Source organism: Carcharodon carcharias, chromosome 7 (assembly GCF_017639515.1).
Source record: "Carcharodon carcharias isolate sCarCar2 chromosome 7, sCarCar2.pri, whole genome shotgun sequence".
Lineage (NCBI taxonomy): Eukaryota > Metazoa > Chordata > Chondrichthyes > Lamniformes > Lamnidae > Carcharodon > Carcharodon carcharias.
In genome coordinates this window covers 19,383,731-19,408,996 of record NC_054473.1, presented here as the reverse complement: position 1 = coordinate 19,408,996, position 25,266 = coordinate 19,383,731, and the positions used below count along the sequence as shown (strand labels likewise).

The window sequence follows — 25,266 nt, the reverse complement described above, 5'->3', positions numbered from 1 at the left end:
GAGACCCATTTTTAGTTAAGAAATCAAGGGATCGACTTTTACACCAGTAATGCTTTTGAATAATATTTTCAACTAAAACACACCTGCCTAGCACACTTAACTTGGCTCTCAAAAGAATCCACAAGGTAATGGGGCAAAGGGATCCCTGTGCTAGCCATTTATTGTCTTGCTCTCACTGTCTTGTTCTCTCAGCAGCATTGGCTGGGTCTGTGGTTTCTATGCTGCTTGGGGGTCAGAGAAAAGGAAGGGCTGCACTATAGGAAAACGTCATGTTGATGGCTCCCAGCCCTTGATCTAGGCCTTGGTGCAGGGGGATTACACTGAGTCAGCATCCACAAGGGCCTGATTGACAAGGCCTGAGCCTTCCCCCTCCATCTCCACAGGAAGGCTGAGGGTGATGATTGAGAACACAAGGCCTTGGGGTTAATTTACTTAAAGTTTGCTATGGAATTTGGTCCCCACATCTTGTTTCCATGTGCACTGTTTATTCCTTGTCTCTCATCTTAGTTTCTTCCCTCCTTCCCCATACCCCCACCAAAAAAATCAAAATCAATCTACAAACATCTTGCCTTAATTGCCAAATACAAACTGGAAGAATTATGGTATGTGTAAATGCTTTAATGAATAATGAACTGAGATTTTTTGATGTGATTGTAGAAATTATACTTTGGTTCTGAAATTTTTGGGCTTTGAGCCCTGAAAATGTAAGGTCGGCTTTTACCTGAGGTATATGAAAAACTATGGGTTTTTTTAAGGCTAAAAATCATGGGGTCGATATTTATGAGAGATTTTTTACATCAGTATATATGGTATTTTGTTTTATCCAACTCATTATATAGTGTTCTTGAATTTCATGGCCTGTTTTGAGCTCTGTGCTACCAGCAACTTCTTTACATTGAGCTCGGGTCCAGGTCAGTTAGGTGAAAGAGAAACTCTGATTCTCTCAGTATTGCTTTTGTTTGCCGCTATATTGCTTCACTAGATGACTGCACCATAAGCAGCGTACCCGTTTGAAACATGTCCGTACCATAAGCTCACTTAAGCGGAAGCAGCTTGGCAACGCAATTAGCGATGCCACTAAATGTAACAAATCTCTGATCATGCACTCTCAGAAGGCGAAGAGTTTGTTCTTGTACCTGGTTTCCGTTTTGGTGTCCCTTCTTCTTAAATAAAATGGGAAAAGGCATTAGCTGAGTTTGAACTGCTCTACCCCCAAATATCCTACCGCAAACCAGCATCCACTGAAAACATTGAAACCTTGAAAGCGCGCCTAGCTGATCTATTGCAGGATTCAGAACAACCTGTCCGACTTTCACGTGCAGTGCAAACGTCTTACAGCATTGTGAGGCCTTAAGACCAACCCAAACGTCAGTAAACCTGACAAAGGGACTGGAACAGTCATCCTTAACAACCGTGACTATGTCAACAAAATGCTCTCCTTTCTTAATGACAGGCCCAAATTCATATCCATTGGACCTGCCGCTGAACATATCTGGATCAGCCTTGCTTGAAAGTAAACTTAGAAAACACTTGCTGGCGTACGAGCGATGAGCTACTGCGTGGTATGTACGGCAGGGTTAATCCTCATGGTCCGCTACGACCAAGTATGTATGGGCCGCCCAAGACACGCACAAGTGATGTCCCTTTACTTATCTGTGACTGATTCTGGACAATGTGAATCGGCCAAATGGTTGAGCAGATTGTTATAGCCAATTGTGACCCAAGTTTTCAACATACATTTGAGCAAACATGTGAGCAACAGGTGAAGCTAGCTGTTTCATGCTGCTACTATGCAGTAGCAACACGAGTGGTATTTGCCACTAATTGGATGCTGCCATCAAGCCAAAAAAAGACGTTCTGCCTATCACACAAATGAGTAACGTGGTATATGAATTTCAGTGCCAGTGTGATGCTTGGTACGTAGGCCGTACGCCCAGACTGGCCGATCATATCAAACAGCATGTCCCAGCCGCTGTTGTCACTCAGATACTTGGCTTGTGTCTCTTTTCTCTCCCCCTGAGGGCATCAACAAAGCTATGGATGAAACAAGTACCTCAATAAAAAAGCCTAGTTGGTGCTTTTTTTTAAAATCAGATGGTTTAGAAGGATTTTATTTGATTCTTAGCATACCTTTTAAACCATTTTAAATAATTTTACCACCTGCTGATCAAACAATGAAACCTCTAGCAATTCAGTAAAAAGGAAAACAAATAAATGCAGCTGGCTGAAAGCTGAAATGAGAGAGAACATTTTAACTGTTACTCTTGTTGAATGCTAACCACTTAAACCTTTTCATCTCGTTTAGCTATTTCCTACCCTATTAAATTGTGTTATTCCTGTGTAAAAACACATGGTGGTAGGCTGGGTTAATTTGTATTTGTTGATTCCTGGATGGCAATAACAGTGATTCTTGGCTTCTCCTGGGCAATACTCTTCATAAAATTCATAGGAACTGAGTCTAATTTGATAATAGTAATGTTTTTGTGTTATCCATAACTCTCCCTGTCAATTCTTGATGGTTGAGCGCCCCAGGACTGAGTGTATAGTCGTCTTCCCATTCAGTACAGAAGACTGCAATTGAGATTCCCTTTTCTGAAGATGATTTGTGATGTAGAAATAAAAATTGCGAGGACAAAATCTCAATCCATGGTTCAGCCTGGGTGGGTGAGGAAAAGTATGTACTGTATTTGCTGAAACTGTTGCAGAACAATTAAAGCAAAAAAACATGTGGCCTGGTTCAAATCTAGGGCACTAAACACACACATGTTGTGCCAGTTTCCGGAGTTTTACAAATTCATGCCCAGATATGATCTGCTATATTCCTAACTTGGAAAACAAACTTTATTCGGTGTGGGCTCTTTGAAATGGATTTTTTTTTTTTTTTACAATGTGCTGCTGCAAAGCTCAAGGTGAGCTGACCTGGCCTGTGTTCAAAATTTGACACTCTCTGGCCGGGATTTTCCGGCCCCTACCACTGCCAGGATCTTATCCTGCCGAAAGACTTTTGACTGGTCTGCCGCACCCCCCGCGGCGGGTCCCACCACGATGGGGTCTGAAAATCCCAGCCTCTGTCTAACAGAGACTAAAAGGGCACATCACAGGTGAAAAGGTGTCGACTACACATCTTGAGACCATCCAAAAGATATTTTGAAATTGAATAGGTCTTTTTTACTTTGAAACGAAGAATGTTATTGTCTTAACCCCCTAAGGATGAATGTCTTGAAACAATAAACCAGGGCGTGGCTCACCAACCCGAGACCACTACTTTGTTTGGAAAAGGGACACAGTGTGAGAAGTCACATGGTAGGGCAGCCATGTTTGTCTCACTTCAATCTTTAAAATGCTGTCCACAGAAAGAGAGACAAGGCAGAAAGGGCAATTACATCTATGCCTTAGGACCTGGAGGCTGTACTATCACAGTATCTTTACAGTGCAGAAGGAGGCAATTTGGCCCATTGAGTCAGCGCTGGCCCTCTGAAAGACCATTCCACCTAGTCCTACTCCTCTGCCTTATCACCATAACCCCTCTCTTTTCAGGTAGCAATCCAATTCCTTTTTGAATACCTCAATCAACCTGCATCCCCCAGTTTCAGGAAGTTTGTTCCAGACTCCAACCACCCTCTGGGTGATAACATTTTTCCTCACATCACATTTACTCTTTTTGCCAATTATTTTGAATCTGTGCCCTCTAGTTCTTGACATTCTCTTGAGTGGGAACAGTTTCTCACTATTTACCCTGTTCATGCCCCTCAAGATCTTAAATACCTCTATCACGTCTTCTCTCAGCCTTTTTTTCAAACAGTCCCAATCTCTCCAATCTATCTTCGTAGATACAGTTCTTCATCTCGGCCATCATTCTTGTGAATCTGCTCTGTACTCTCTCCAATACCTTCACATCCTTCTTCAAGTATAGTGTCCAAGGACTGGATGCAGTACTCCAGAAGTGACCTAACTAGTGTCTTATACAAGTTCACCATGACCTCCTTTCTCTTGTACTCAATGCCTCTATTAATAAAGCCCAAGATACTTTATTAACTGCTCTCTTAACATCCCGTTAGCATCTTCAGTGACCTATGTACATATACACCGAGGTCCCTCTTCCTGTACCACCTTTAGAGGCTCTCCCTTTATACTGTTTCACCGTATCTTTCCTGCCAAAACAAATCACCTCACACTTCTCTGCATTGAACTTCATCTGCCACTTTTGTGCCCAATCCACCTCAAGTCTATGTCCTTTTGAAGCTCAAGACTATCCCCATCATAGTTGACAACATTTCCAATCTTCGTATCATCTGCAAATTTTGAAATCCTGCCCTGCACACCACAGTCTAGGTCATTAATGTATATCAGGAAGAGCAAGGGTCCCAACACTGACCCCTGAGGAGCTCCACTACAAACCTTCCTGCAACCTGAAAAACAACCATTTAACACTACTCTCTGTTTCCTGTCACTCAGCCAATTTCTTATCCAAGTACCTACTTTCCCTTTTAATCCATAACCTTGTGATACAATGGTCACTGTTCCCTAGAGGCCCTCCCATTGATATTTGATTCACTTGGGCCAACTCATTCCCCAAAACCATGTCCAAAAATGCATGTCCCCTCTTTGGTCTGGAAACATGCTGCTTTAGAAAATTATCTTGAATACATTCCAAGAACTTTTTCTCCTCTTGACCTTTTGTAATATTCCTTTCCCAGTCTGTATTTGGATACTTGGAGCCCCCCATTATGATTACTCTATAACTCTTGCACCTCCATAATTTCTTTGCAAATTTGCTTCTCCACATCCCTTCCTCTAGTTGGTGGTCTATATATTACACCAGTCAATATTATTGCACCTTTCCCATTCTGTATTCTAGCCAGAAAGATTCTATCCTTGACCCCTTTCCTGGAGCATCCTCTCTCTCCAGTACTGTCACGCCATCTTTAACCAATATTGCCACTTCCACACACACACACACACACACACACACACACACACACACACACACACACACACACACACACACACACACACACACACACCCCACTCCACCAACCCCCCCCACCACTCCTAAGCAGCTTGTACCCAGGAATATTTAATGCCCAGTCCGGCCCTCCTTTGAGCCAGGTCTCTGTTATAGCAATAATATCACAATTCCATTTGTTAAACTGTGCCTGTAGTTCACCAGTCTTATAAATCACACGCCATGCATTCACATACATACATGCACATTAGCCCTGAATTAGGCTTTTTTACTTTCCTGCTTATTCTGACTCCATCTAATGAGTGAGATAAAAGCAAAATACCGCGGATAGTGGAAATCTGAAACAAAAACAAATATTGCCGGAAAAAAATCAGCAGGTCTGACAGCATCTGTGGAGAGAAAGACAGAGTTAACTTTTCGAGTCCGTATGCCTCTTCTGCAGAACTAAAGAGAAGTAGAAATGTGGTGAAATGTATACTGTTTAAGGGGGGAGGTGGTGGGACAGATGAAGCTGGATAGAAGGCCAGTGATAGGTGGTAAAGGAAAGATTGCAAAAGATGTCATAAACAGAAGGTCGAAGGGGTGTTGATGGTGATGATACTGGCTAAAGGAGGTGCTAATAGTGACATTAGAGTAGAAAGCAGGATGAGCAAAGGACAGATGGCCCTAGTGGGGGTGGGGTGGGGTTAAAAGATCAAAATAGGCTAAAAGGTGGGGATAAAGCAATGGAAATAAATTTTAAAAATAATAATGGAAAAAGGTGGGAATTTTAAAATTGTTTTATCCCCACCTTTTATCTTATTTCGATATTTTTTCTCCACACCATCCCTTCCCCCCACCCCACCCCCACTAGGGCCATCTGTCACTTGCTCATCCTGCTTTCTACTCTTAATGTCACCATTAGCACATTCCTTTAGCCAGTATCATCACCATCAGCACCACTTTGACCTTTTGTTTATGACATCTATTGCAATATCTCCTTTGCCTCCACCTATCACTGGCCTTCTATCCAGCTTCACCCGTTCCACCCCCTTTAAACAGTACATATTTCACCACATTTCTACTTCTCTTTAGTTCTGAAGAAGAGTCTTACGGACTCAAAATGTTAACTCTTGTCTTTCTCTCCACAGATGCTGTCAGACTTGTTGAGTTTTTCCAGCAATTTTTATTTTTGTTCCATCTAATGACTTACTGTTGCCTACTCTAACCCTATCAAACTCTTCTAGTATTCTACCTGCCCTGATGCAACTATCTGATATATCCTCATTATCAGTTGATACTTCACTACTTCCCACTGCCCGTTTTTCTCCTCTTTGCTCAGAATTTCCTCCCAGTTTCCCATCCCCACGCCAATCTAGTTGAAACCCTCCCCAACAACACTAGCAAACCTCCCCGCAAGGACACTAGTCCCAGTCCTGTTGCGACGTAACCTGCCCTTCTTGTACAGGTCCCATCTGCCCCAGAACCGATCCCAATGCCTCAGAAATCTGAAACCCTGCTCTATTTCCCCAGCCGTGTGTTGAACTGCTCAATCTTCCTATTCTTATGTTCATTACCATGTGGCACTGGGAGTAATCCTGTGATTACTGCTTTTAAAGTCCTGCTTTTTAATTCCCTTCCTAACTCCCTAAAATCTGCTTCCAGGACCTCGTTCCTTTTCCTACCTGTGTGATTGGTCACACTGTGGACCATAATCTCTGGCTGTTCACCCTCCCACAAATAAATGTTTTGCAGCCACTCTGCGACATCCTTGACCCTGGCACCAGGGAGGCAACATACCATCCTGGAGTCACGCCTGTGGCCACAGACATGCCTGTCTGTTCCCCGAACAATGGAATCTCCAGCTACTATAGTACTTCCACTCTTCCTCCTCCTCTCCTGTGCAGCTGAGCCACCTGTAGTGCCACAGACTTGGCTCTTGCTACAGTTCTCTGAGGAATCGTCTCACTGACCAGTATCCAAAATGGGAAAGCAGAGACTGAGAGAACCTCAGGAGATTCCTGCACTACCTGCCTGTTTCTCTTAGATACTCTGGCAGCCACCCATCTCCCATCTGCCTCTGTACTTCCTAGCTATGGTGTGACCGCCTCTCTAAATGTGCTATCCATGTAATCCTCAGCCTTGTGGATGCACCGCAGTGATGCCAGCTGCTGCTCAATCTCCACAACTCGGAGCTTGTGTTTCTGCAGCTGGTGACACTTCCTGCAGATGTAGCCATCGAAGGCACTTTGTGCCTGCAAGGCTTCCCACATCCCACAAGATGCACATTCCACATGTCCGAACTGTACTGGCATACCTTACACTTTATATAAAGCTTTTACTACCATATTTACTAATTTATTTTAAGTGTTACCTTAATTTAGAATAATTCCTATGTATACTACAATTTACTGTGTTTATCTCAGTCTTGCCCCTTCTCGCGCTCTTTTAACTCTCCAACTCCGCTCATCATAAGGTTCCCAGGCAACTCTGAAGGCTAACTATAACTGGGATCTTCTAACACTTGTTGCTCTGTTCTCTCTTCAGGATGATGCACGCCAGCTGTTTGCATTGTCTGGTACTGCTGAGGAGCAGGGCATCTTGCCTGAAGACTTAGCAAATGTGATCAGAAGGCTGTGGGGTGACACTGGAGTTCAGGCTTGTTTTGGTCGATCCAGGGAATACCAACTCAATGATTCTGCTGCTTAGTAAGTCTCAAAATATTTTCCTTTTCTGTTTGCTGTATCAGTTTGGGTTTGGCTGCTTGGCTGAAAGAAGTGAGCTGCAGATTATATCTGTGATGCCACTAAACATTTGCTGTATCCTTGATCAGACCTAAACTAAAATGTCCAGTGTTGCTTTATTTTAGTGATCTCTTGTGAAAGTTGCATTGCTATCGATGTAACCCTTCTTGGCAGCCTTTAGAGATGCATTTAATATTGTCTTGTAACCACCAGTTTTGCTGAAACGTCTTTTCAATCTAATTGCTCTCAGTGCACTTCTTAAAGTAAAAACAAAATCCGTTTTTTTGTTTTTATATATATTACTCTAATATTTATAATTGGAGGGTACAGACAAGCATTCATCCAGTTGGTGGTCATTAACTGTGGTGAAATTAGAATGATTTGCTGTTAAGGAGGCAATTATTAAACGTGTGGTTTTTGTGGAAATACTTGATGTGAAATCTGCAAAGGAAATTTGGATCTATGTTCCTAGAAAATGATAGCACTGTATATTTCAGGTAACTGTTCCCAAATAGCAATGACAAAGACTGATGGCATTCCATACTATATAATAAATACTGCAATGGAGTGTAAACCATAAGTATAGCGACTTGAACTGTACAATGATTCTCAATGCAAGAGGAGATTCACTTTTTAGATAACAATTCTTTCAGCAAACTGGCATTGCAAATTTAAAAATTGCTTGGCAGAAATTGATTAACTCCCCTTCCCCCTCTCATTCCACTTCCATGGGAGGAAAAGACAGAGAAAGCTCCCCAGTGATTTGATGAGCATCGAGTGTTGTATGACTAAACTGACATTGTGAATGGATAATCGTGATCTGTTCTACATGATTTCAATGCTAGGGGGTATCTAATGATATTTAAACTGGTGATGCATTCTTGGTGCATTTAAGGTTCATATCCAGAGGATGCTTTTGAGCAGTAGTATGGATGAGGGTGTATACTCAAATGTCATTTATCTTGCTTTCTACAATTAAGAACCTGAGTCCTCAGCAATTTGGTTAATTAAATTTTCAGTTTATAAAAACTGAGTTAATTAATTAATTTTTAAAATTGATATCTCTGTGGTTTGCAACCGCACTCAATATGTCAGTCAATTCCATGATTCTAATGGAGATGTAGTTATTACCCAGTTAGCATTTCTTCTGGAGAAACTACAAGGATGATGATGCTGTCTCTGTACCTGGCACATAGTAGGCTTCAGAACTATTTCAGGACAAACAGGTGGGCTGGAACCTGACAAACAGCTGCTCACTAACTGAAACGAACAGATTCTATATGAACAGTGCTGAGTAAGACATGCCTCATAGACCCAACTGTATCACAATCAAAGGGCTAGGCTAGCCTACCTTGAAGCACAACGTCTTAACTTCGTTTTTGCTTAATACATCCAGTGAGTGTGTGGATGCATGTGGTGTTGCCTCTACAATAGCGCCGTGCCTTGTGCTGCAAGTTGCAGTCCTCATTGATCTCAGTTGTAAATTGTGATGACTTACACCAGGCTCGGCTGTCATGGCTCCTCCAGATGAATAGCCATGTATCTGGGCTCAATGTGAATAGCATTTGAGTGAATTACCGAACTTTGCTCTGGCTTAATTCATCACCTTAAAGAGGAGAGAAAATCTGGATAGAGTGGAGGGGTGGTTGGGGGATGGGGCTGGTGTGATGCTATAAGCATTGTGAATCAGACGTGCAGTCATTATTCAAGCAAGTTCTTGCAATTAAAATCAAAATGCTTCGATCAATTAACATAAGAGCACAAGTCTAACAATGGTAAATTGGTGTTCTCACTAAGAGCTACTTTAACCTGGTACCCAGAGGAATAATTTGCATTTTTTTTTAAAACCGCAGTATTCTAAAATAAAAGGGCTATGAGGTAATTGTTCTGGCTCAATTCTACCACCTCCCACAGTTCTTAGCTTATTCCCCTCTATGGAGTCTCAGATTTAGTGCGGTTATGCTAAACTGCAAACCTGCTAAAGTGTGAGACATTTTATTTCTTGCTATAGAAAGTTGCGTTCTGTAGCTTGTCTGCACTCACACCAATGAGTGTGTTTACCAAATTCGAGGACAATTTCAATTGGGGAGCTTGGATTGAGGCTGTTCACTCATTTCATTCCAATCCCTTTAACGATCAGTCCATTTTGTTTCAGTTTAATTCATTCACTTTGAGGGTGCATTTTATCAGCAGTTTGTTGTGTGACTTCTGTTGTGAGGCTTAATCTCTCATGAGGTTAACATTGATAGCACAGTGAGTAGAAGCAACTGAATGTTTAAACCAAACAACAGTCTTGCCTGTTACTGTTAGGTATTTTAGGTAACAGCAGCATTGAACGAGTCTTGGTCGATCACAGTAATCCAGTAACTTGATTCTTATTGAATTAGAATCCTATTCTAGTACATTGGACAAGCTACAATTTTCCATTGAAAGGTAGCCATGATCACAGACATTCTACTGTAAGATAAAAAATTGTGCTCACATTTGAATCAATTAAAGTTGATACATCAGTCTTTGAGGTAGTCTAGTGACCTAATTGTAATGAAACCATAATACTTTTTAATGGCGATATGACTGCTAAATAATGCATTGACCATGAAATGGTAGAATTCAGTTTCTCTGACGATACTACAGAATAGACATTCAGGCTTACTTAACATGTGCTGTAGAGTAAAATGAAAGCAAAATACTGCAAATGCTGAAAATATGAAAAAAAAACAGAAAATGCTGGAAAAACTCAGAAGGTCTGACAGCAGCTGTGGAGAGAGAAACAAAGTTAATGTTTTGAGCCCATATGACTCTTCTTTAGAGCTCTGAGTTGTTGTGCATACTCCAGAAGTCTTGCATGCGTTGGTAGTCTTATGTTTTGGGTGCTGGTTGTCTTTCAATTTGAGACATGGCCTGAAAAGAACTTCTCTTGTTTCTGTCTTATATTGCTCTTTGAAGCATGCAGTGTGCTGCAGCATTATGCAAAAGATGTGTTTCCAATTTAAAATAATCTTCCCTATCTGAACCTTCGATGTCCCACATCAACATTTAAAACATTCCTTTCTGATAACCAAATTCAAATCACTGCACACACTTTTCCCTCCCAAGTTGGGTAGATGTAATATTTAAGGGTCAGAAGCTGCTGGAGAAACATGCCGCTGATGTTGGTGGATACTTTTCTGGTCATAATGAGGATCAGTGTCTCCTTTATTTCTCTAAAAGACCAAGACTTGACCTATACCGGTGTATAGAGGGTGTAAGCTCTCTTTGTGTCTATCCCATGCATCAATAACATAGCTGGGTTGGTGTTACAGAATATAGCATCTTACATAGGCAGTGCAAATTTAACCCCCACGTAACAGATTTTCTTCTTCCACAAATGTTTTCTTTTCCTGATTCTGTTCAATTCTTGCTGGGATAAGATTCCACAAAGTTTCATCTTGCACTATGAGGGTGAGTCTTCCCAGTGAATATAAACAGGCTGTTCCTAATGCGAAGTACTATTCTTACATAATTTCCAAACATTCAGGGAACTTGAGCTTTCTCTTTCCTCTGTTTTTGTGCTAGCTGAGATCAGCTTACTCAACATACTCCAGTAGAGCCAAAACAGAAAATGCTGTAAAAACTCAGCAGGCCTAACAGCATCTGTGGAGAGGAAAACAGAGTTAACGTTTTGAGTCCGTATGACTCTTCAGAGCTAATGAGAAGTAAAAATGTGATGAAATTTATATGTTTAGGTGGGGTGGAGCTGGATAGAAGGCCAGCGATAGGTGGGGGCAAAGGAGAGATTGACAAAGATGTCATGAACAAAAGGACAAAGGGGGTGTTAATGGTAGTACTGAGGGCTAAAGGAGGTGCTGATAGTGGCATTAAGGTAAGAAAGCAGAATGTGATAATAGCAGGACAAGGGTAAGCACTCTGAAAAGAACAACATGAACAAGTGACAGATGGCCCTTGTGGGGGTGGGGTGCGGGGAAGGGGACGGTGGTGGGGGATAAAAATCGAAACTAGGATAAAAGGTGGGGATAAAACAATGAATAAAAATGAAAATAAATCAAAAATGGATAAAAAATAAAAATTAAATATAAATGAATATTGAAAAAGGGGATAAAAGAGGGGTGAGGATAGAGGAGAGAGTTCATGGTCTGACCACTACAATACCGCCTGCCCCTGCAGTTACGTTACTGTAATCCAGAGGCCCAGGCTAATGTTCTGGGGACATGGCTTCAAATCCCACCATGGCAGCTGGTGGAAGTTAAATTCAATTAATAAAAAAAAAATTAAGTCTTGGATCGAAAGCTAGTCTCACACCCAATTGTCATCAATTGTTTAACAGCCCATCTGGTTCACTAATGACATCCTAAATAAATAAACCCTAATACTAGTAGGGTAGATGAAGGGGAACCAGTAGATGTAGTATACCTGGATTTCCAAATGTATTTGATAAGGTGCTGCACATAAGGTTAATAATCAAGATAAGGGCTCATGGAGTTAGGGGTGATATATGGATAGAAGATTGGTTAATGATAGAAAACAGAATGGGCATAAATGGGGTTTTTTCAAGTTGGCATACAGTGAATAGTGAAGTGCTGCAAGAATCATTGTGGGGCCTCAGCTATTTACAATCTATATTAACAACTTAGATGAAGAGACGGAGAGAAATATATCTAAGCTTGCTGATTATACCAAGCTAGGTGGAAAGCTGTGAGGAGCATATAGAGGCTGCAAGGAGATATGCAGGTTAGGTAATTGGGCAACAAGATGGCAGATGGAGTATAATGTGGAAAATGTGAAGTTATTTGCTTTGGTCATAAGAATAAAAAGAATATTTTTGAAAGGTGAGAAATTTTTAAGTGTTGATGTTCAAAGACACTTGGATATGCTTGTACAAAGAGTGCAGAAAGTTAATATGCAGATGCAGCAAGCAATTGGGAAGGCAAATGGCATGTTGGTCTTTATTGCAAGGGGATTGGAGGGCAGGAATAAATAAGTCTTGGTACAGTTGTGCAGGGTTTTGGTGAGACCACATCAGGAGTACGGTGTGCAATTTTAGTTTCACATGTAAGAAAGGATGTACTTAAATTGGAGACCATGCAGTGAAGGTTCACGAAATTGGCCCTTAGGATGAGGGTGTTTTCCTATGATGAGAGACTGAGTAAATTGGGCTTATATTCTCTGGAAGATGAGGCAAACTCATTGAAATCTACAAAATTCTGAAGGGGCTTGATAGGATAGGTGCTGAGAGATTGTTTCTGTTGGTCAGGGAATCCAAAACATGAGGGCACTGTTTCAGGATAAGGGGCTGATCATTTAGGGCTGAGATGAGACAAAATTACTTCACTCAAAGGGTTCTGAATCTTTGGAATTCTCTATTCTAGAGGATTGTGGATGCTCCATCTTTGAATACATTTGAGGCTGGGATAGATGGATTTTTGGTGTCTCAGAGAATTAAGGAATATGGGGAGCAAGCAGGAAAATGGAGTTGAAGCCCAAGATCATCCATTATCATATTAAATGGTGGAGCAGGCTCGATGGGCCATGTGGTCCAGTCCTGCTCCTCTTTCTTGTATTCTTATGTTCTTGTATCCTAGCCTGGCCTACATGTTACTTCAGTCCCAGAGCAATATAGTTGACTCTTGTAGTACCGTCTGAAATGGGGAATTAGGGATGGACACCCCCATCCCTCGAATCCTATGCACTTACCTTAGACGCATACCTTCTGGCCAGTCAATTTCCCTGGCCCTTTAAACTTACCTACTTTACGGGTAGCAAGTGACGTAAAAAAAAGGGGGAGTTGCCTCCTTGAATCCGCTGGAGCTGCACTTTGCTGGAGCCTGCAAGGAGTCTTTCAATGCAAGCCCCAAGCAGCTCCGACGAACGGAAGCAGCAACATAATTTTCAAGACCAGGTAAGTAGCTATCTATTTGTTCTAATTCCTGGGGGCCAGCACTTTCCGATGCTAGTCGGAGGTTACGGTCCATTATTCCTAGTTCAGGATCTCTACACGATGACAGTAAAAGGGATTCACTCTGAACAGTGGAGATCTAAAGAGATTTAGGGTTCCATGTATGCAGATCACTTAACCTAGTAGTTAGCTACAAAACATGATCAAAAATGTTACTGAAATGTTAGCCTTTATAATTAGAAGGCTGGAATATGGAAGGGATGAAGTTTTTCTACAGGTATACCAAACGCTATTTCAACTACATCTGGGTGCCACAGTTTAGAAGATATTGGCCTGTAATGGTTGCAACGCAGATTCACCAAAATGTTAGCAGGGCTCCAGTGGTAAGATTGAGGAACGTTTACATAATCTAGGCTTGTATTCCTGGAATATAGAAGATTAAGGGGTGATTATACTTCAAAATAAGAATTTTTTTTTTTATAAAGGAATCAATAGGGCAGGTAAAGATATTCCACTGGTGGGGGAGTCTAGGATAAGGGGATAATTTTAAAAATAGAGTCAAGCCATTCAAGAGAGAAGTTGGGAAACACTTCTTCACACAAAGGATGGTCGTGCTGTGGATATTTTCCCACAAAAAGCTCTAAATGCTAGCTTGGTTGATTTCAACTCTAAGATGGATGGATGTTTGCTAGTCTAAGGTGTAAAGGGGAATGGAGTTTGAATGCAGATCAACAATGATCTCATTAAGTGGTGGAACTGAAAGGCCTACTCCTGTTCCTATCTTTAATATAATATAAAATGTATGATATATTTAGGAGACCTTCCAGTGCAGACAGTTCCTAGTGCAGGGTAATTGCTCATCAGAAGTTTGAACTTACCAGGCAATTCCTGTGCAGTTCTTGCATGGGGACTTCCATGGGTTACGACCCCCCCCCCACCCCCCCAAGAAATCAGAAGATATGGGCAAATATTTTTTTCTCAAATTCCTCCTTGTCACTTCACTTTCGTGAGAAGATTTTCCTTCACGTGTACCAGTATGGTAACTGTATTCAGCAATATACAGCAGGTTAAAGAGCTATCCCACTTAACCATCAGCAACTAAATAAAAAGACCATGCAAACTGAGGAAATTGTCTCCCCTAGCATGTTTTCATAAGCAGTGCACACACTGCATACTGCTTTTCTCGCCAGATGCACCAACCTGCCACTGAACGCGAGAGTCGTTTGCAATCCTTGGTCATGAGATTTATCAATGGTCAGCCAGGGTACTGCACTGAAGCTCATTACCAAATTAATACTGGAGAAGCAAAGTACAACATGTGCAGTGGGATTTGAAGATTGTCAGCAAGGCACACTGAAGACAGTCATGGCAGTCTACAACAGGGGTTCTCTGTGTTAAAGGCGTTATTGCTGTTGAGGCTGTGAGCATTTCCAGAATTCTGTACACAGTGAGGGAGAAGTTTACATTGGTGATCATTGTAGAACCACCCCAGAATATTAAATCAGTTGAAAATTATGTGGTAGGTTACATTGGTTATTTTGTGACCGCATGATGCTTCACTGAACTGCCCCACAATATAATTCCTCACCTTCAGAAAGTCTGCCCATTTTTTAACTCCATCTTCTTTAGCAGCTTTAAAACCTTCTCATCAATGGACTGGAAATTCCTCAAAGACTTTCCGCCATTGCTTTTAGAATTGACCGCCTCGTTCTCTGACTAAACACTGCTCTTTCGCAGTATGAACCTGGTGACTGAGTTTCAGGCAATTCGACCAATTGGATTCCCCATAAACACTTCAACAGAACCCCACGGGCTTCGTGCCAACCCGTTCAACAAACATATTGCATTTATATAGCATAATAACATAATAAACTGCTTCAAGCAGTTTCACAGAGGCATAAACAAAATGTGGCACTGAACCACCAAAGATGTCGGTTTTGAGGAGTTTGTTTTCACAGAAGTTCCTTAACAGGCTGGAAACTGGTCAATCAATGCCATTGGGAAGATCTGACTTCCAGGCATTATTTTAGTTAAAAGAGGCTCATGCTCAGAACTTGATTGTTTGACTAAAATATTTTTTTGTCAAATTGGTGGTAATCTTTGCTCTTTAGACAAAGCAACTTGGTTCAGTGAACCCTGGAAACCCTTGCGGATCCCTACTCCACCACGTCCAACCCTTTGCTGTCAGGACTCTGAGGATAAGTGCAGGTTGTTCCAAGTTTGGATGGAAGGGAGCTGTTCTTTGATGAAAGCACCCTTTAACTTTCATTATAGGAGAGTGCTGCTTGCAGCATTGTACAATCTGATCAAAAGGAGTGTGGTAACTTCCAACCTTGTCACAGCCAATTTCTCATTATTACAGCTCTAAATGGAAGCAACTATTGAACCATTTATCACTTTCTTACCTCATTAACCAATTAATCATGGGAATAACTGTACACAACATTAAACAGCCTATAGAATTATTGATGAGTTTCAACAATTAATGCAGAACTGGTCACAACCTCTGAAAAAACAAGAGAGATGCTGGGGAAAAAATTAACTAAGGTGATGGAGTTATTCTATTATTTTGTGATACCGTAGTGGATCTTGGAGTCACCTCAATTTCCCCACAAAGTTCCTGACTTTGATCATATCACCAGAGAGCCATATAAATGTCATCATGGTAAAATAGGAACCACATAATAGTCAAAAACCATCTTCTGTACTGGCTTCCTTCGCACCTTCCTACCATTTACTGTAAAACAAGGTGGAGCATTGGTTAATCAGCAAAAGACCATTCACTCTGATGCACATCCTCCAAACTCAATTTGGCAGTTCTGTATCAAAGAAAGTGTGCTTGCACAGCTCGCACGGCAGCTTTTACAACAATCAAACTGCTACTCGACAGATAACGCAGAGTAATCAGCTGATACTCCGATTTAAATTGGAGACTTCGGAGGGTTCTGTAGAATAGTTACTCAGGAAAAATTAGCATTGAAACTCCTAAATAACTATAGTACTGACCCTCCAAATGCCCTCGTGATCCCTGACTACCCTTCCTGAGCCACCCCCAACCCCTGAACTACCACCACCCCCCCAAACCACCACCACCACCACCACTCTATCTACTCTCCTGACACCTCGCCAACAGCCCCCAGCCCCCCAACTGGTCAGCCTACCCTGACTGACCAACGTATCCCCACCCTCCCCCCCATCCTACTTGCTTTCCCTCTTAAAGTGACTGGGCCTTTAAACTTACCTGTTATACAGCAGCTAACGCTGTAAAGAGGGGCAGGGCTTCTTTTTGTCTGACTGTGCTACACTGCACTAGAAGGCCTCGGGAACCCGCTGCACTGCACTTTTCTGAGGAGGCACAAGTTGCAAGGTTGGGTGAAGAAGGTGCAGCTCCCAGCTAAGATAAGTAGGAAGGAGCGGAGTGACAATCCGACTATGATTGCCGCTCCTCAGAAGTTCTGGCCCATTGTGCTATCGATTAACTAGCATTCACGGCCTTATGAGGAAGTGTGTTCCAGATTTCCACTACCTTTCATCTTCAAACTGCTTTTTGATTTCATTCTTAAATGGCCCGAAGCCTTATTCCCACAATAGAAGAAATATTTTCTCTATGCATCACGTTGAATCCCTTTATCATTATAATAAACACCTTAATTGGATCACTGCTCAACCTTCTAAGGAATACAAATCAAGTTGGCATAAGCTGTCCTCACAATTTAATCCTTTCAGCTCCAGTATCATTCTGGTGAATATGTGCTGTACCACTTCCAAGTCCGGTATAACATTGCGGTCTGGGGTACATTGCTGAGGGCAGTGCTCAAGATGGGATCTTTTCAAGGTTCTGTGCAACTGAAGCATCATCTCTTCACTTTTATATTCCAATTCTGCTGAGCCAAAGGACAACATTCCATTAGCCTTTTGGAACACAATTTAAAATGCTATAATGTGTAAGTCAAGGTTCGATGATCAGTTATTTGCGGAAAGTTGGGACACCCCGATCTGCATCTTTTGACTCAGTGAAGTGACCTTAACGCTCAATTGTGATTCTGACAACCTTCCTTGGAAATTCAATCTCTACAATATTGACCTTGATTATGACACGCTGGTCTGAAGGCTGTAGCCACTGTTAGCTGGTAACCCTGTTTGTGGTCCTTATTTTAGGGCCACAATCTGTACATGATCTGTCAGTTCTACTTTTGACATTGTACCTCAGTTTACTAGTAAAGTTGAACCTTGGGCTATGCAAACCTTTGTGTCCTCGTTTTACCATGGGTCCCTAGTTGTGCCTCTGCTAGATTTTTAAGAAAGATGAATGTATTCCAAAAACATAATTTAATTTATATGTATGCAATAGATAAATATTTTTCCTTAACATTTAGCTTGTTTGAATAGGTAACTACATCTGCATCCAATTATGCACAAGAGCATAAATAAATGTGTGATTTGAATTAATAATTAAAGGCTGAGCGGATACAATTAAATGAACTGACGTGAAATTTTATCAGGAAAATTAACACTTTTAAAAATTTAATAGAACAAATAATCTATCTCCTTAAATAAATCTCCTGAACAGATCATAAAATAAATGACCTCTGCTCCGAGAAATTAATGCATTCATTTAGTTAAATAATTCTGTGCCCAAAAGCTGAGGTAATAAATTATGATCTGGGGTTAAAAAGTAATAATTAATCTCTAGCACAAATAATTCTTTTCTCAAGTTGGAAAAGTAAATAAATTGCCGGCCAAGTAAAGTAAAATATTCCATTCTCAGTGAAGTGAGAATTCTGTCTCAGCCAGTTGCTGAAAGTAACTCTTGACTGCTGATTCCACCCATAATCAAATTTGAATTTATCCATCTACCCATTGCTATTAGAATTGTGGCAGCTTCCCTGTGAGCATCTATTCCAATTTCCCTTATTGGGTTCCCTATCCTGTTTCAGCTATTGTTTCTCCCCCTTGGAACTTTGATTTTGGTTGCTGCTGCAGTGCACAGACATTCTCTCCTAAAGGGAACCCAAACATCAGGGGGAATACCTTAATCTATTTGATCACAAAGATTGAAAGTTGTGATGTAGATCAAATACTGCTTGAGCATTTGACCTGCAGCAATCTTGGAAATTTCAGGCAGAAAAGGCTAACCGGTCAAGGCTAGATGGCTCTTCTGGAGTTTTGCCTGATTTACCTTTAGGGCAGGTGGAGTAATCTTACTGAAAGCTTTCTTAGGACCCTAAGTTTTCTGATCCATGATGCATTGTCTTTGGAAGGAAAAAGTTTCCTAAGCGAAATACCTTTTTTTCCCCCTCCAATGTTTTTATGGTTGTTCTCATAAAAGGCCGAAACCAAACTGAAGTTTGCAAACTAGAGCTAAAGGGACATCTGGAAACTGGCCCTTGATGCATAGGCATCAGTGCCAAGAAGCAAAGATGCTAATAGCATATGTTCCTACTTTACCATGAAATCCTTTCATAGATTTTAAGTAATTTTTATAATAAAATAAATCTAGTATGTGTTTTTGAGGGGAAGAGAGAATTGTTTTGTGTTGAGAGCATTGGCTGCCTAGAATTGTTTAATAGAATTTTAATCTGCTATAGAAATTCTACTCTTAGCCCTATAAGCACAATTACCATAAAGTGGTTAGAGGTCTGAATTAACTGAATGAAAATAAATTCATGTAGCACTAGTGCACAGTTCCTGTAATTTTGAGTGCAGTGGCCTCATGGAATAGGAGTGTCATTGTTGAAAAATCATCCAGATGACTTCAATGTATGGGAATAATGAAATGTTAACTACTGGTATTCCAATACATTTCTTTCCTGATTTCTAATGGGTGCTAGCCTAGTTTTTGCACATTTTAGTTGTATTCCATAGACTCTCCTGGCCTCATTTGGCATACTGCTGACAGCTGGACAATAGTTATTCCTGGGTACTTGAACATTGGTGAAAGCTGTTTTAAGGTAGTCTGCTTTTGTGACCTAGAGTTAATTCTAATTCAGGCTCAGTTGGCTGCACTCTTGACTCTTTGTCAGAATGTTGTGGGGAACAAGCCAGTCTACAGAACTTGAACACAGGAGCAATATATGAATGAAGCACTTACAGGTAACCAAATTAGCGTTCAGAGCAAATGGGGAAAGGCTCGGTGGATAAAAGAAAATGGATTTCTCGGTAAAATCTGGGACATATCAGTTGAGACTGGGAATAGCGCTCAAAATTCAGAATGCAATTGTCAACCAAGCTGTGGGTAATTAAGATATTCAAATTTTAAAATGTGCAATATCCTGTACAGCTGGTATTAAGAGATTTCACAATATGTTACCACTCACCTGATTGATGTCTGCTCAGGACTTAATGGAACTGATATTCCTTCAATAGGAAAGAGGAAGTGAAGGAGTAACACAATACTGGAGAGTTTCCCAACAAAGGCTTCAAGATTTTAGTTCATGTTTCCTCCTTTTTCTTTGAAGAGAAAATAAAAATAATTAACAAGGGTGGGGGGGAGGGGCAGGAAGGCATAAAAGACATACTTTGGATTTCCTTTTGAACCGTTAATCCTGCTCGAAGTTTGAGAATGTATTTCTGTATGGGCAGGAAAGAATGCTTTATTTTGTACTGGTTGCTTAGAGAGACATTGTTAGGGGTCTTGCTCCCTAGTGCACACTGCTGGAGGTGAAGAAAGGAGAGAAAATCCTTGCGGGGGTGGAGGGAGAAAACAATTAAATTATGTGACATTAAAGGAGAATTTCCTCTGATTTTTTTTTAATCGAGATAAAATGAAATGTCCTTCACAAATACGGGATAGCGCAGAGGCTGCAATGTGTTACATAGCAGTAAAATAATGAGAAATTGAATTGATAAATCTTTCAAACAGTCATCCATGTCCTCTCTTACTTCTCACCCATTGGAATGAGACCAGTAGAAATTGATGGGGGGAAGAAAAATGAAAGGCTGCTGTAGTGGATCATGATTCTTCGTCATGGGTAAAAAAAAAAATTTGTGGCCTATTTCTTCATCTGTGAAACGTGTTTAGGCAAGTGCATGATAACAACTTTGTCTCCTGGTTATCTGCCAAAATTTTCCATGCCTTTTAAGATTCTGATCCAGTACATCTTGAGCTGTGTTCATTTGAGATTTCACCTGGCTCCCAAAAAAGATGAATTGACTGCATTAACTTTAGACTTTGTGCATGAGGAATTTGCACATGGTTTTCCATGCCTCATTGTATCCAATCACAATGAACTCTGCTTAACTGAACACTTAGCCAAATTGACTGGTTATTGAAACTGGACTTCCCACCCTGCTCATTGTGTCTAGTCATTTATTGTACTGTATTCTGGCCTCACATCTCCCATTTTCGTTGCTGCACTCTTGGTGGCAGTATTTTTTTTGAAAAAATATACTTTATTCATAAAATATCTGGAAGAACATTACAAAATATTTCTAAATCGCCATCACAAAAAGTGCTACTTTTACACATGGATCACAAGGTGCTTCAATACAATCAGTGAATATTATAGTCATTTCAGTATGGTCAATACAGACAGTCAGACATTGCAATGGTATTGGAGTTGTCAACATACATCATGATGTTCTCTGAGGTGCTTCAATACAATTATAATACAATTAGTATTCAAAGCATACACTTATTGTGAGCCATACGGCCCGAGGGGTCTATACCTTTCCCAGCCCCTCAGTGCACTGTGGCAGAAAGGTCTTAGCACTCTTGGTGGCGGTAGCTTTAGCTGCCTAGGCTCTCAGCTCTGCAGTTCTTTCCCAAAACTACTTTCCCGCGTGCAGTCTCTCTTGTTCTCTCTCCTTTTTAAGACGCTGCAGGAAACCTGCCTCTTCGACCAAGTGCTTAGTCATCTGTCCTAATAACTCCTTATGTGCCTTGGTGTCAGATTTTGTTTGATAATGCTCCTGTGAAGCCCCTTGGAACATTTTACTACATTAAAGGTACAGTATAAATGCAAATTTCTTTGTAATGTCTGTATTGAATAAATGCTCAATGCAATAAGACAGTAAAACTAATAAAATCTATTGTCAAAAATTATTCACTTCAATAATTTCCCAACCATTGGAATCAATTGCAGCCATCTGCCCCTTTATATGTCTTGAATACTATCAATAGTTTCATTGGGTTTACTTTGTCTGGCATTCTGTTGGCATTATGTGTCAGACTGCAGATATGTCCCTCGAGATTGTTTACTGTGCAGCAGCACAGCTGTGGCCCCACGTTACAGCTCTGACCACAGAAATGAAACAAAGACACTTAACATGAGCACTTCATTACGGATACGCCATGCAGTTTAAAAACGCAGCCGGTTACATTGGGAAGATCCTTTTCAAGCCAAGAATCTGAGCTTTATTTGGCTGACGCAGTATTTGTAATATATTGCAAGTGAACTCAGCAGTTTGTCTTGACTTACAGCTTCATTTGAATGAGAAGCTGAAAGGTGTCAATATTTGGCACCCAAAGACCCATCCCCCTTGTCCTTCCCTTTTTTTCATGATCTCCCAGAACTATGACTGTAGAGACAGGTCTGCTGAGATTATGTACTGTGAATAAGGACAGCTGTAGCCCCATATTGGAAGTTCAACAGAATAAAATAAGGAACGTGGTTAGCATTAACACTTCAGTACTTCCGAGTTAGGAGGTGTGGAAGAGATGTGTTTCCTTGATGAGGTACCGATGACACATGGGCTGCAAAAAAAAGATTGTGGGTCTTTCCTTGATACTCAGAAACCATGTGAAACTCTTTTAAAATGGTGCTTAAATTCATCTTTCATAAAAGTGACCATTCAGTAAGTCCTGCTGAACAAGCTAACAAATGCCAACACTGGTGAATATTTCACTTTGTCTCTTAGTACTAAAATAATGTACACTTAGGTCAGATATAACGTGAGCTAGCTCCAGAAGAAAATTCCTACTCTACCTAAAAGAAAAAAATGTTGGGCCTCCCTCCGATTTCTGAAGAACATGGCTACCACAATAATGTGTATTTTCGTATTTCTCATGCCAGCTCTTTGTGCAATCCCTGTGTCAGCTTGCCGGCATTTATGAACTATGAGCGTTTTGTATTGTGACCTATCGAGAACAATTTTCAGAGACTATAGCCTGGTCAGAGCAAGACGAGGCTGACCTGTTTGTGTCTGAAATCCCATAGACAAGAAGACAGGTACCATTCAATGAAACCAACTAGTTTTGTAGATCATAGAATGGTTAAGGCACAGAAGGAGGCCATTTGGCCCATCATGTCTCTGCTGCACCTCTGAAGGAGTGCCACTCCCCTACTTTTCCTGTAGCTCTGCAAAATTTTGCGTGTTAGATAATAATCCAATTCCTTTTTGAAAGCCTCAATTAACCTTGTTTCTACCAAACTTTCAAGCAGTGCATTCCATTTCCTAACCACTCGTGGCATGAAAACGTTTTTTTCTCATGTTGTCATTGCTTCTTTTGCCAGTTACCTTAAATCTGTGCCCTCTGGCTCTCGATCCTTCCACCAATGAGAACAGTTTCTCGCTATCTACTCTTGTCCAATCCCTTCATGACTTTGAACGCCTCTATCAAATCTTCTTTCAGCCTTCTCTTTTGGTCCTAACTTCTCCAGTTTTTCTATGTAACTGATTTTCCTCATTCTCATGAATCCTTTCTAATGCCTTCACACCCTTCCTAAAGTGTTATGCCCAGAACTGGATGCAATACTCTAGTTGAGGCCGAACCATTGTTTTGTACAAGTTTAACATACCTTCCTTGCTTTTTTACCCTCTCTCTGTTGGTAGAGCCTAGGATGCTGTATGCTTTATTAATCTGACGCTCAGTTTGTGCTGCCACCTTCAATAACTTATGCACACATACGTCCAGGTCCTTCTGCTTCTCCACTCTCTTTAAAATTATACCTTTTATTTTATTTGTCGCTCTGAGTTCTTTCTACCAAAATGAATTGTTTCACACACTTCTCTGCATTAAATTTCATCTGCCACTTGTGGGTCTGTTCCACCAGCCTGTCTGTTGTTTTGAAGTTCTACACCACCCTTCTCAAGGCTCATAATGATTCCAAGTTTCATATCATCTGCAAATTTTGAAATGGTGCCCTGTGCGCCAAGGCCTAGGCTATTAATATACATCAGGAAGAGCAAGGGCCCTAACACCGATCCCAGGGGAGCTCCATTATATAATATTCCTAACTGAAAAGCAGCCGTTCACCACTGTTACTGTTACTCAGCCAATTTCTTATCCATGATGCTGGGGATTTTTCACTTCCAATCACCTTCAAATCTTTCCGTGTCCTGTTTGTTTTTTTCCTGTGCATGTGCTTGGCCAGTGCAGCTAACATCATCCTAGCAGTATAGATATTTGTCCTGATACAAATCTGTAAGTAACTCAGGAGCAGAAAATCTTAAGTGTCTGTCGTTGGCAATGCAACAGTCAGCTTAAATTACAGGGCCTTTAAATATGCTTCTCCCTGTTCACTCATGGAAAAATCATTTGGAAAGTCTATGCACTTTTAATAACCTTGACTTAATTCTCCACTTCCTCATCACCACCACCACCACCACCCCCAAAAGTATAGGTTTCATTAATGGCATGAACACTTCAATTAACTTCACAGATCTTCATTTACATTGTAAATGGTCAATTTGAATTTTAAAAAATCTCAATTATCTTGATGTCTTCTCTGCAGTTTTTGTCTGCATTCCCTTTCTCATCTGTTTCTCTCTTCCCTTCCCCCCATGAAATACTTATTCATATTCCCTGGGAGAAGGTGTTAGGATCTGTCCTCACAACTCATTAGCGCTGCTGTGGAACTGGGCACTGAGAACTGAACATGAGGTTTTCTGCTTTTTATTTTAAATAAATGTCAGCCTCCCATGGAGATTGCCTCACTCAAGCTGTGTGCCAGAATAATGATCAGACAACCAACACAGATGCCAGATTGTACTTGGATTATTCATATCACTTTTTCTTTTAACAATGAAAGTTTTCTCTCTTTTTTGGCCACCTGTGGGTTTGTGTATCTCGCACTTTGGTCAGAACAGACTCTCCATCAACGCCGCTCTCCAGCCAGTCACTGAGCATTTTCTGGACTACCTCCTTTATGCTGTTTCTTTTTATCTCATTCTTTTTAGGAGAAATATAGTCTGCATCTAGCACCTCCCCATGGCAGCATGTGTGGGCAGGAATTTCAGCCAGCTTTTTAATCCTGCAAGATCCCCCTTTCTTTATATTAGAATAGGGGAGAGAGTCAGAATTTGTAATTGCCTTGTCTCAACTGTTCAAAATGGTGCAGGTTACAGCAGGGACATGAGCTACTTTTGTTTAAATGCACCACATTTTGTCAGTGAGAAGGGAAATGTAATGACACAAATGATCTATTATGAGTTGTTTCGAATTCATAATTGTCAGATATAGAGATGCCAGGTTTCGTGTAGGTTAATACTACAACAACTTGTAATCGAGGGAAAACAGGGACATTGAGCCGAAGATGGTGTTAGGAGGGGTGAGTTTAAAGGATGTGAGGGAGGTGGAGGAGTGAGAGGGGTTTAAGAAGGCAATCCTGGAGTGTTAGGTGTCAGCGGTTGAAGTTGCAATGGTTAGATGGAATGGGGTGAGGTGGTGTTGCACAGAAGACCAAAATCAGAAGATGGAGAGTTCTGAGGGAGTTGTAGGGATGGAAAACGCATGAAGTGGA

The 25,266-nt window shown here is 41.0% G+C and overlaps 1 protein-coding gene across 2 annotated transcripts in view; it reads left to right on the top strand.

Annotated features, from left to right (window-relative positions):
• The window catches only part of gnai2a (guanine nucleotide binding protein (G protein), alpha inhibiting activity polypeptide 2a), a 211,342-nt gene that overhangs the window by 110,172 nt on the left and 75,904 nt on the right, over positions 1-25,266 (top strand). For both annotated transcript variants that reach the window (XM_041191250.1, XM_041191252.1), the window contains exon 4: positions 7,493-7,653. In XM_041191250.1, coding sequence (XP_041047184.1) covers positions 7,493-7,653 — 161 coding nt within the window. The remainder of the gene's footprint in view (positions 1-7,492; positions 7,654-25,266) is intronic.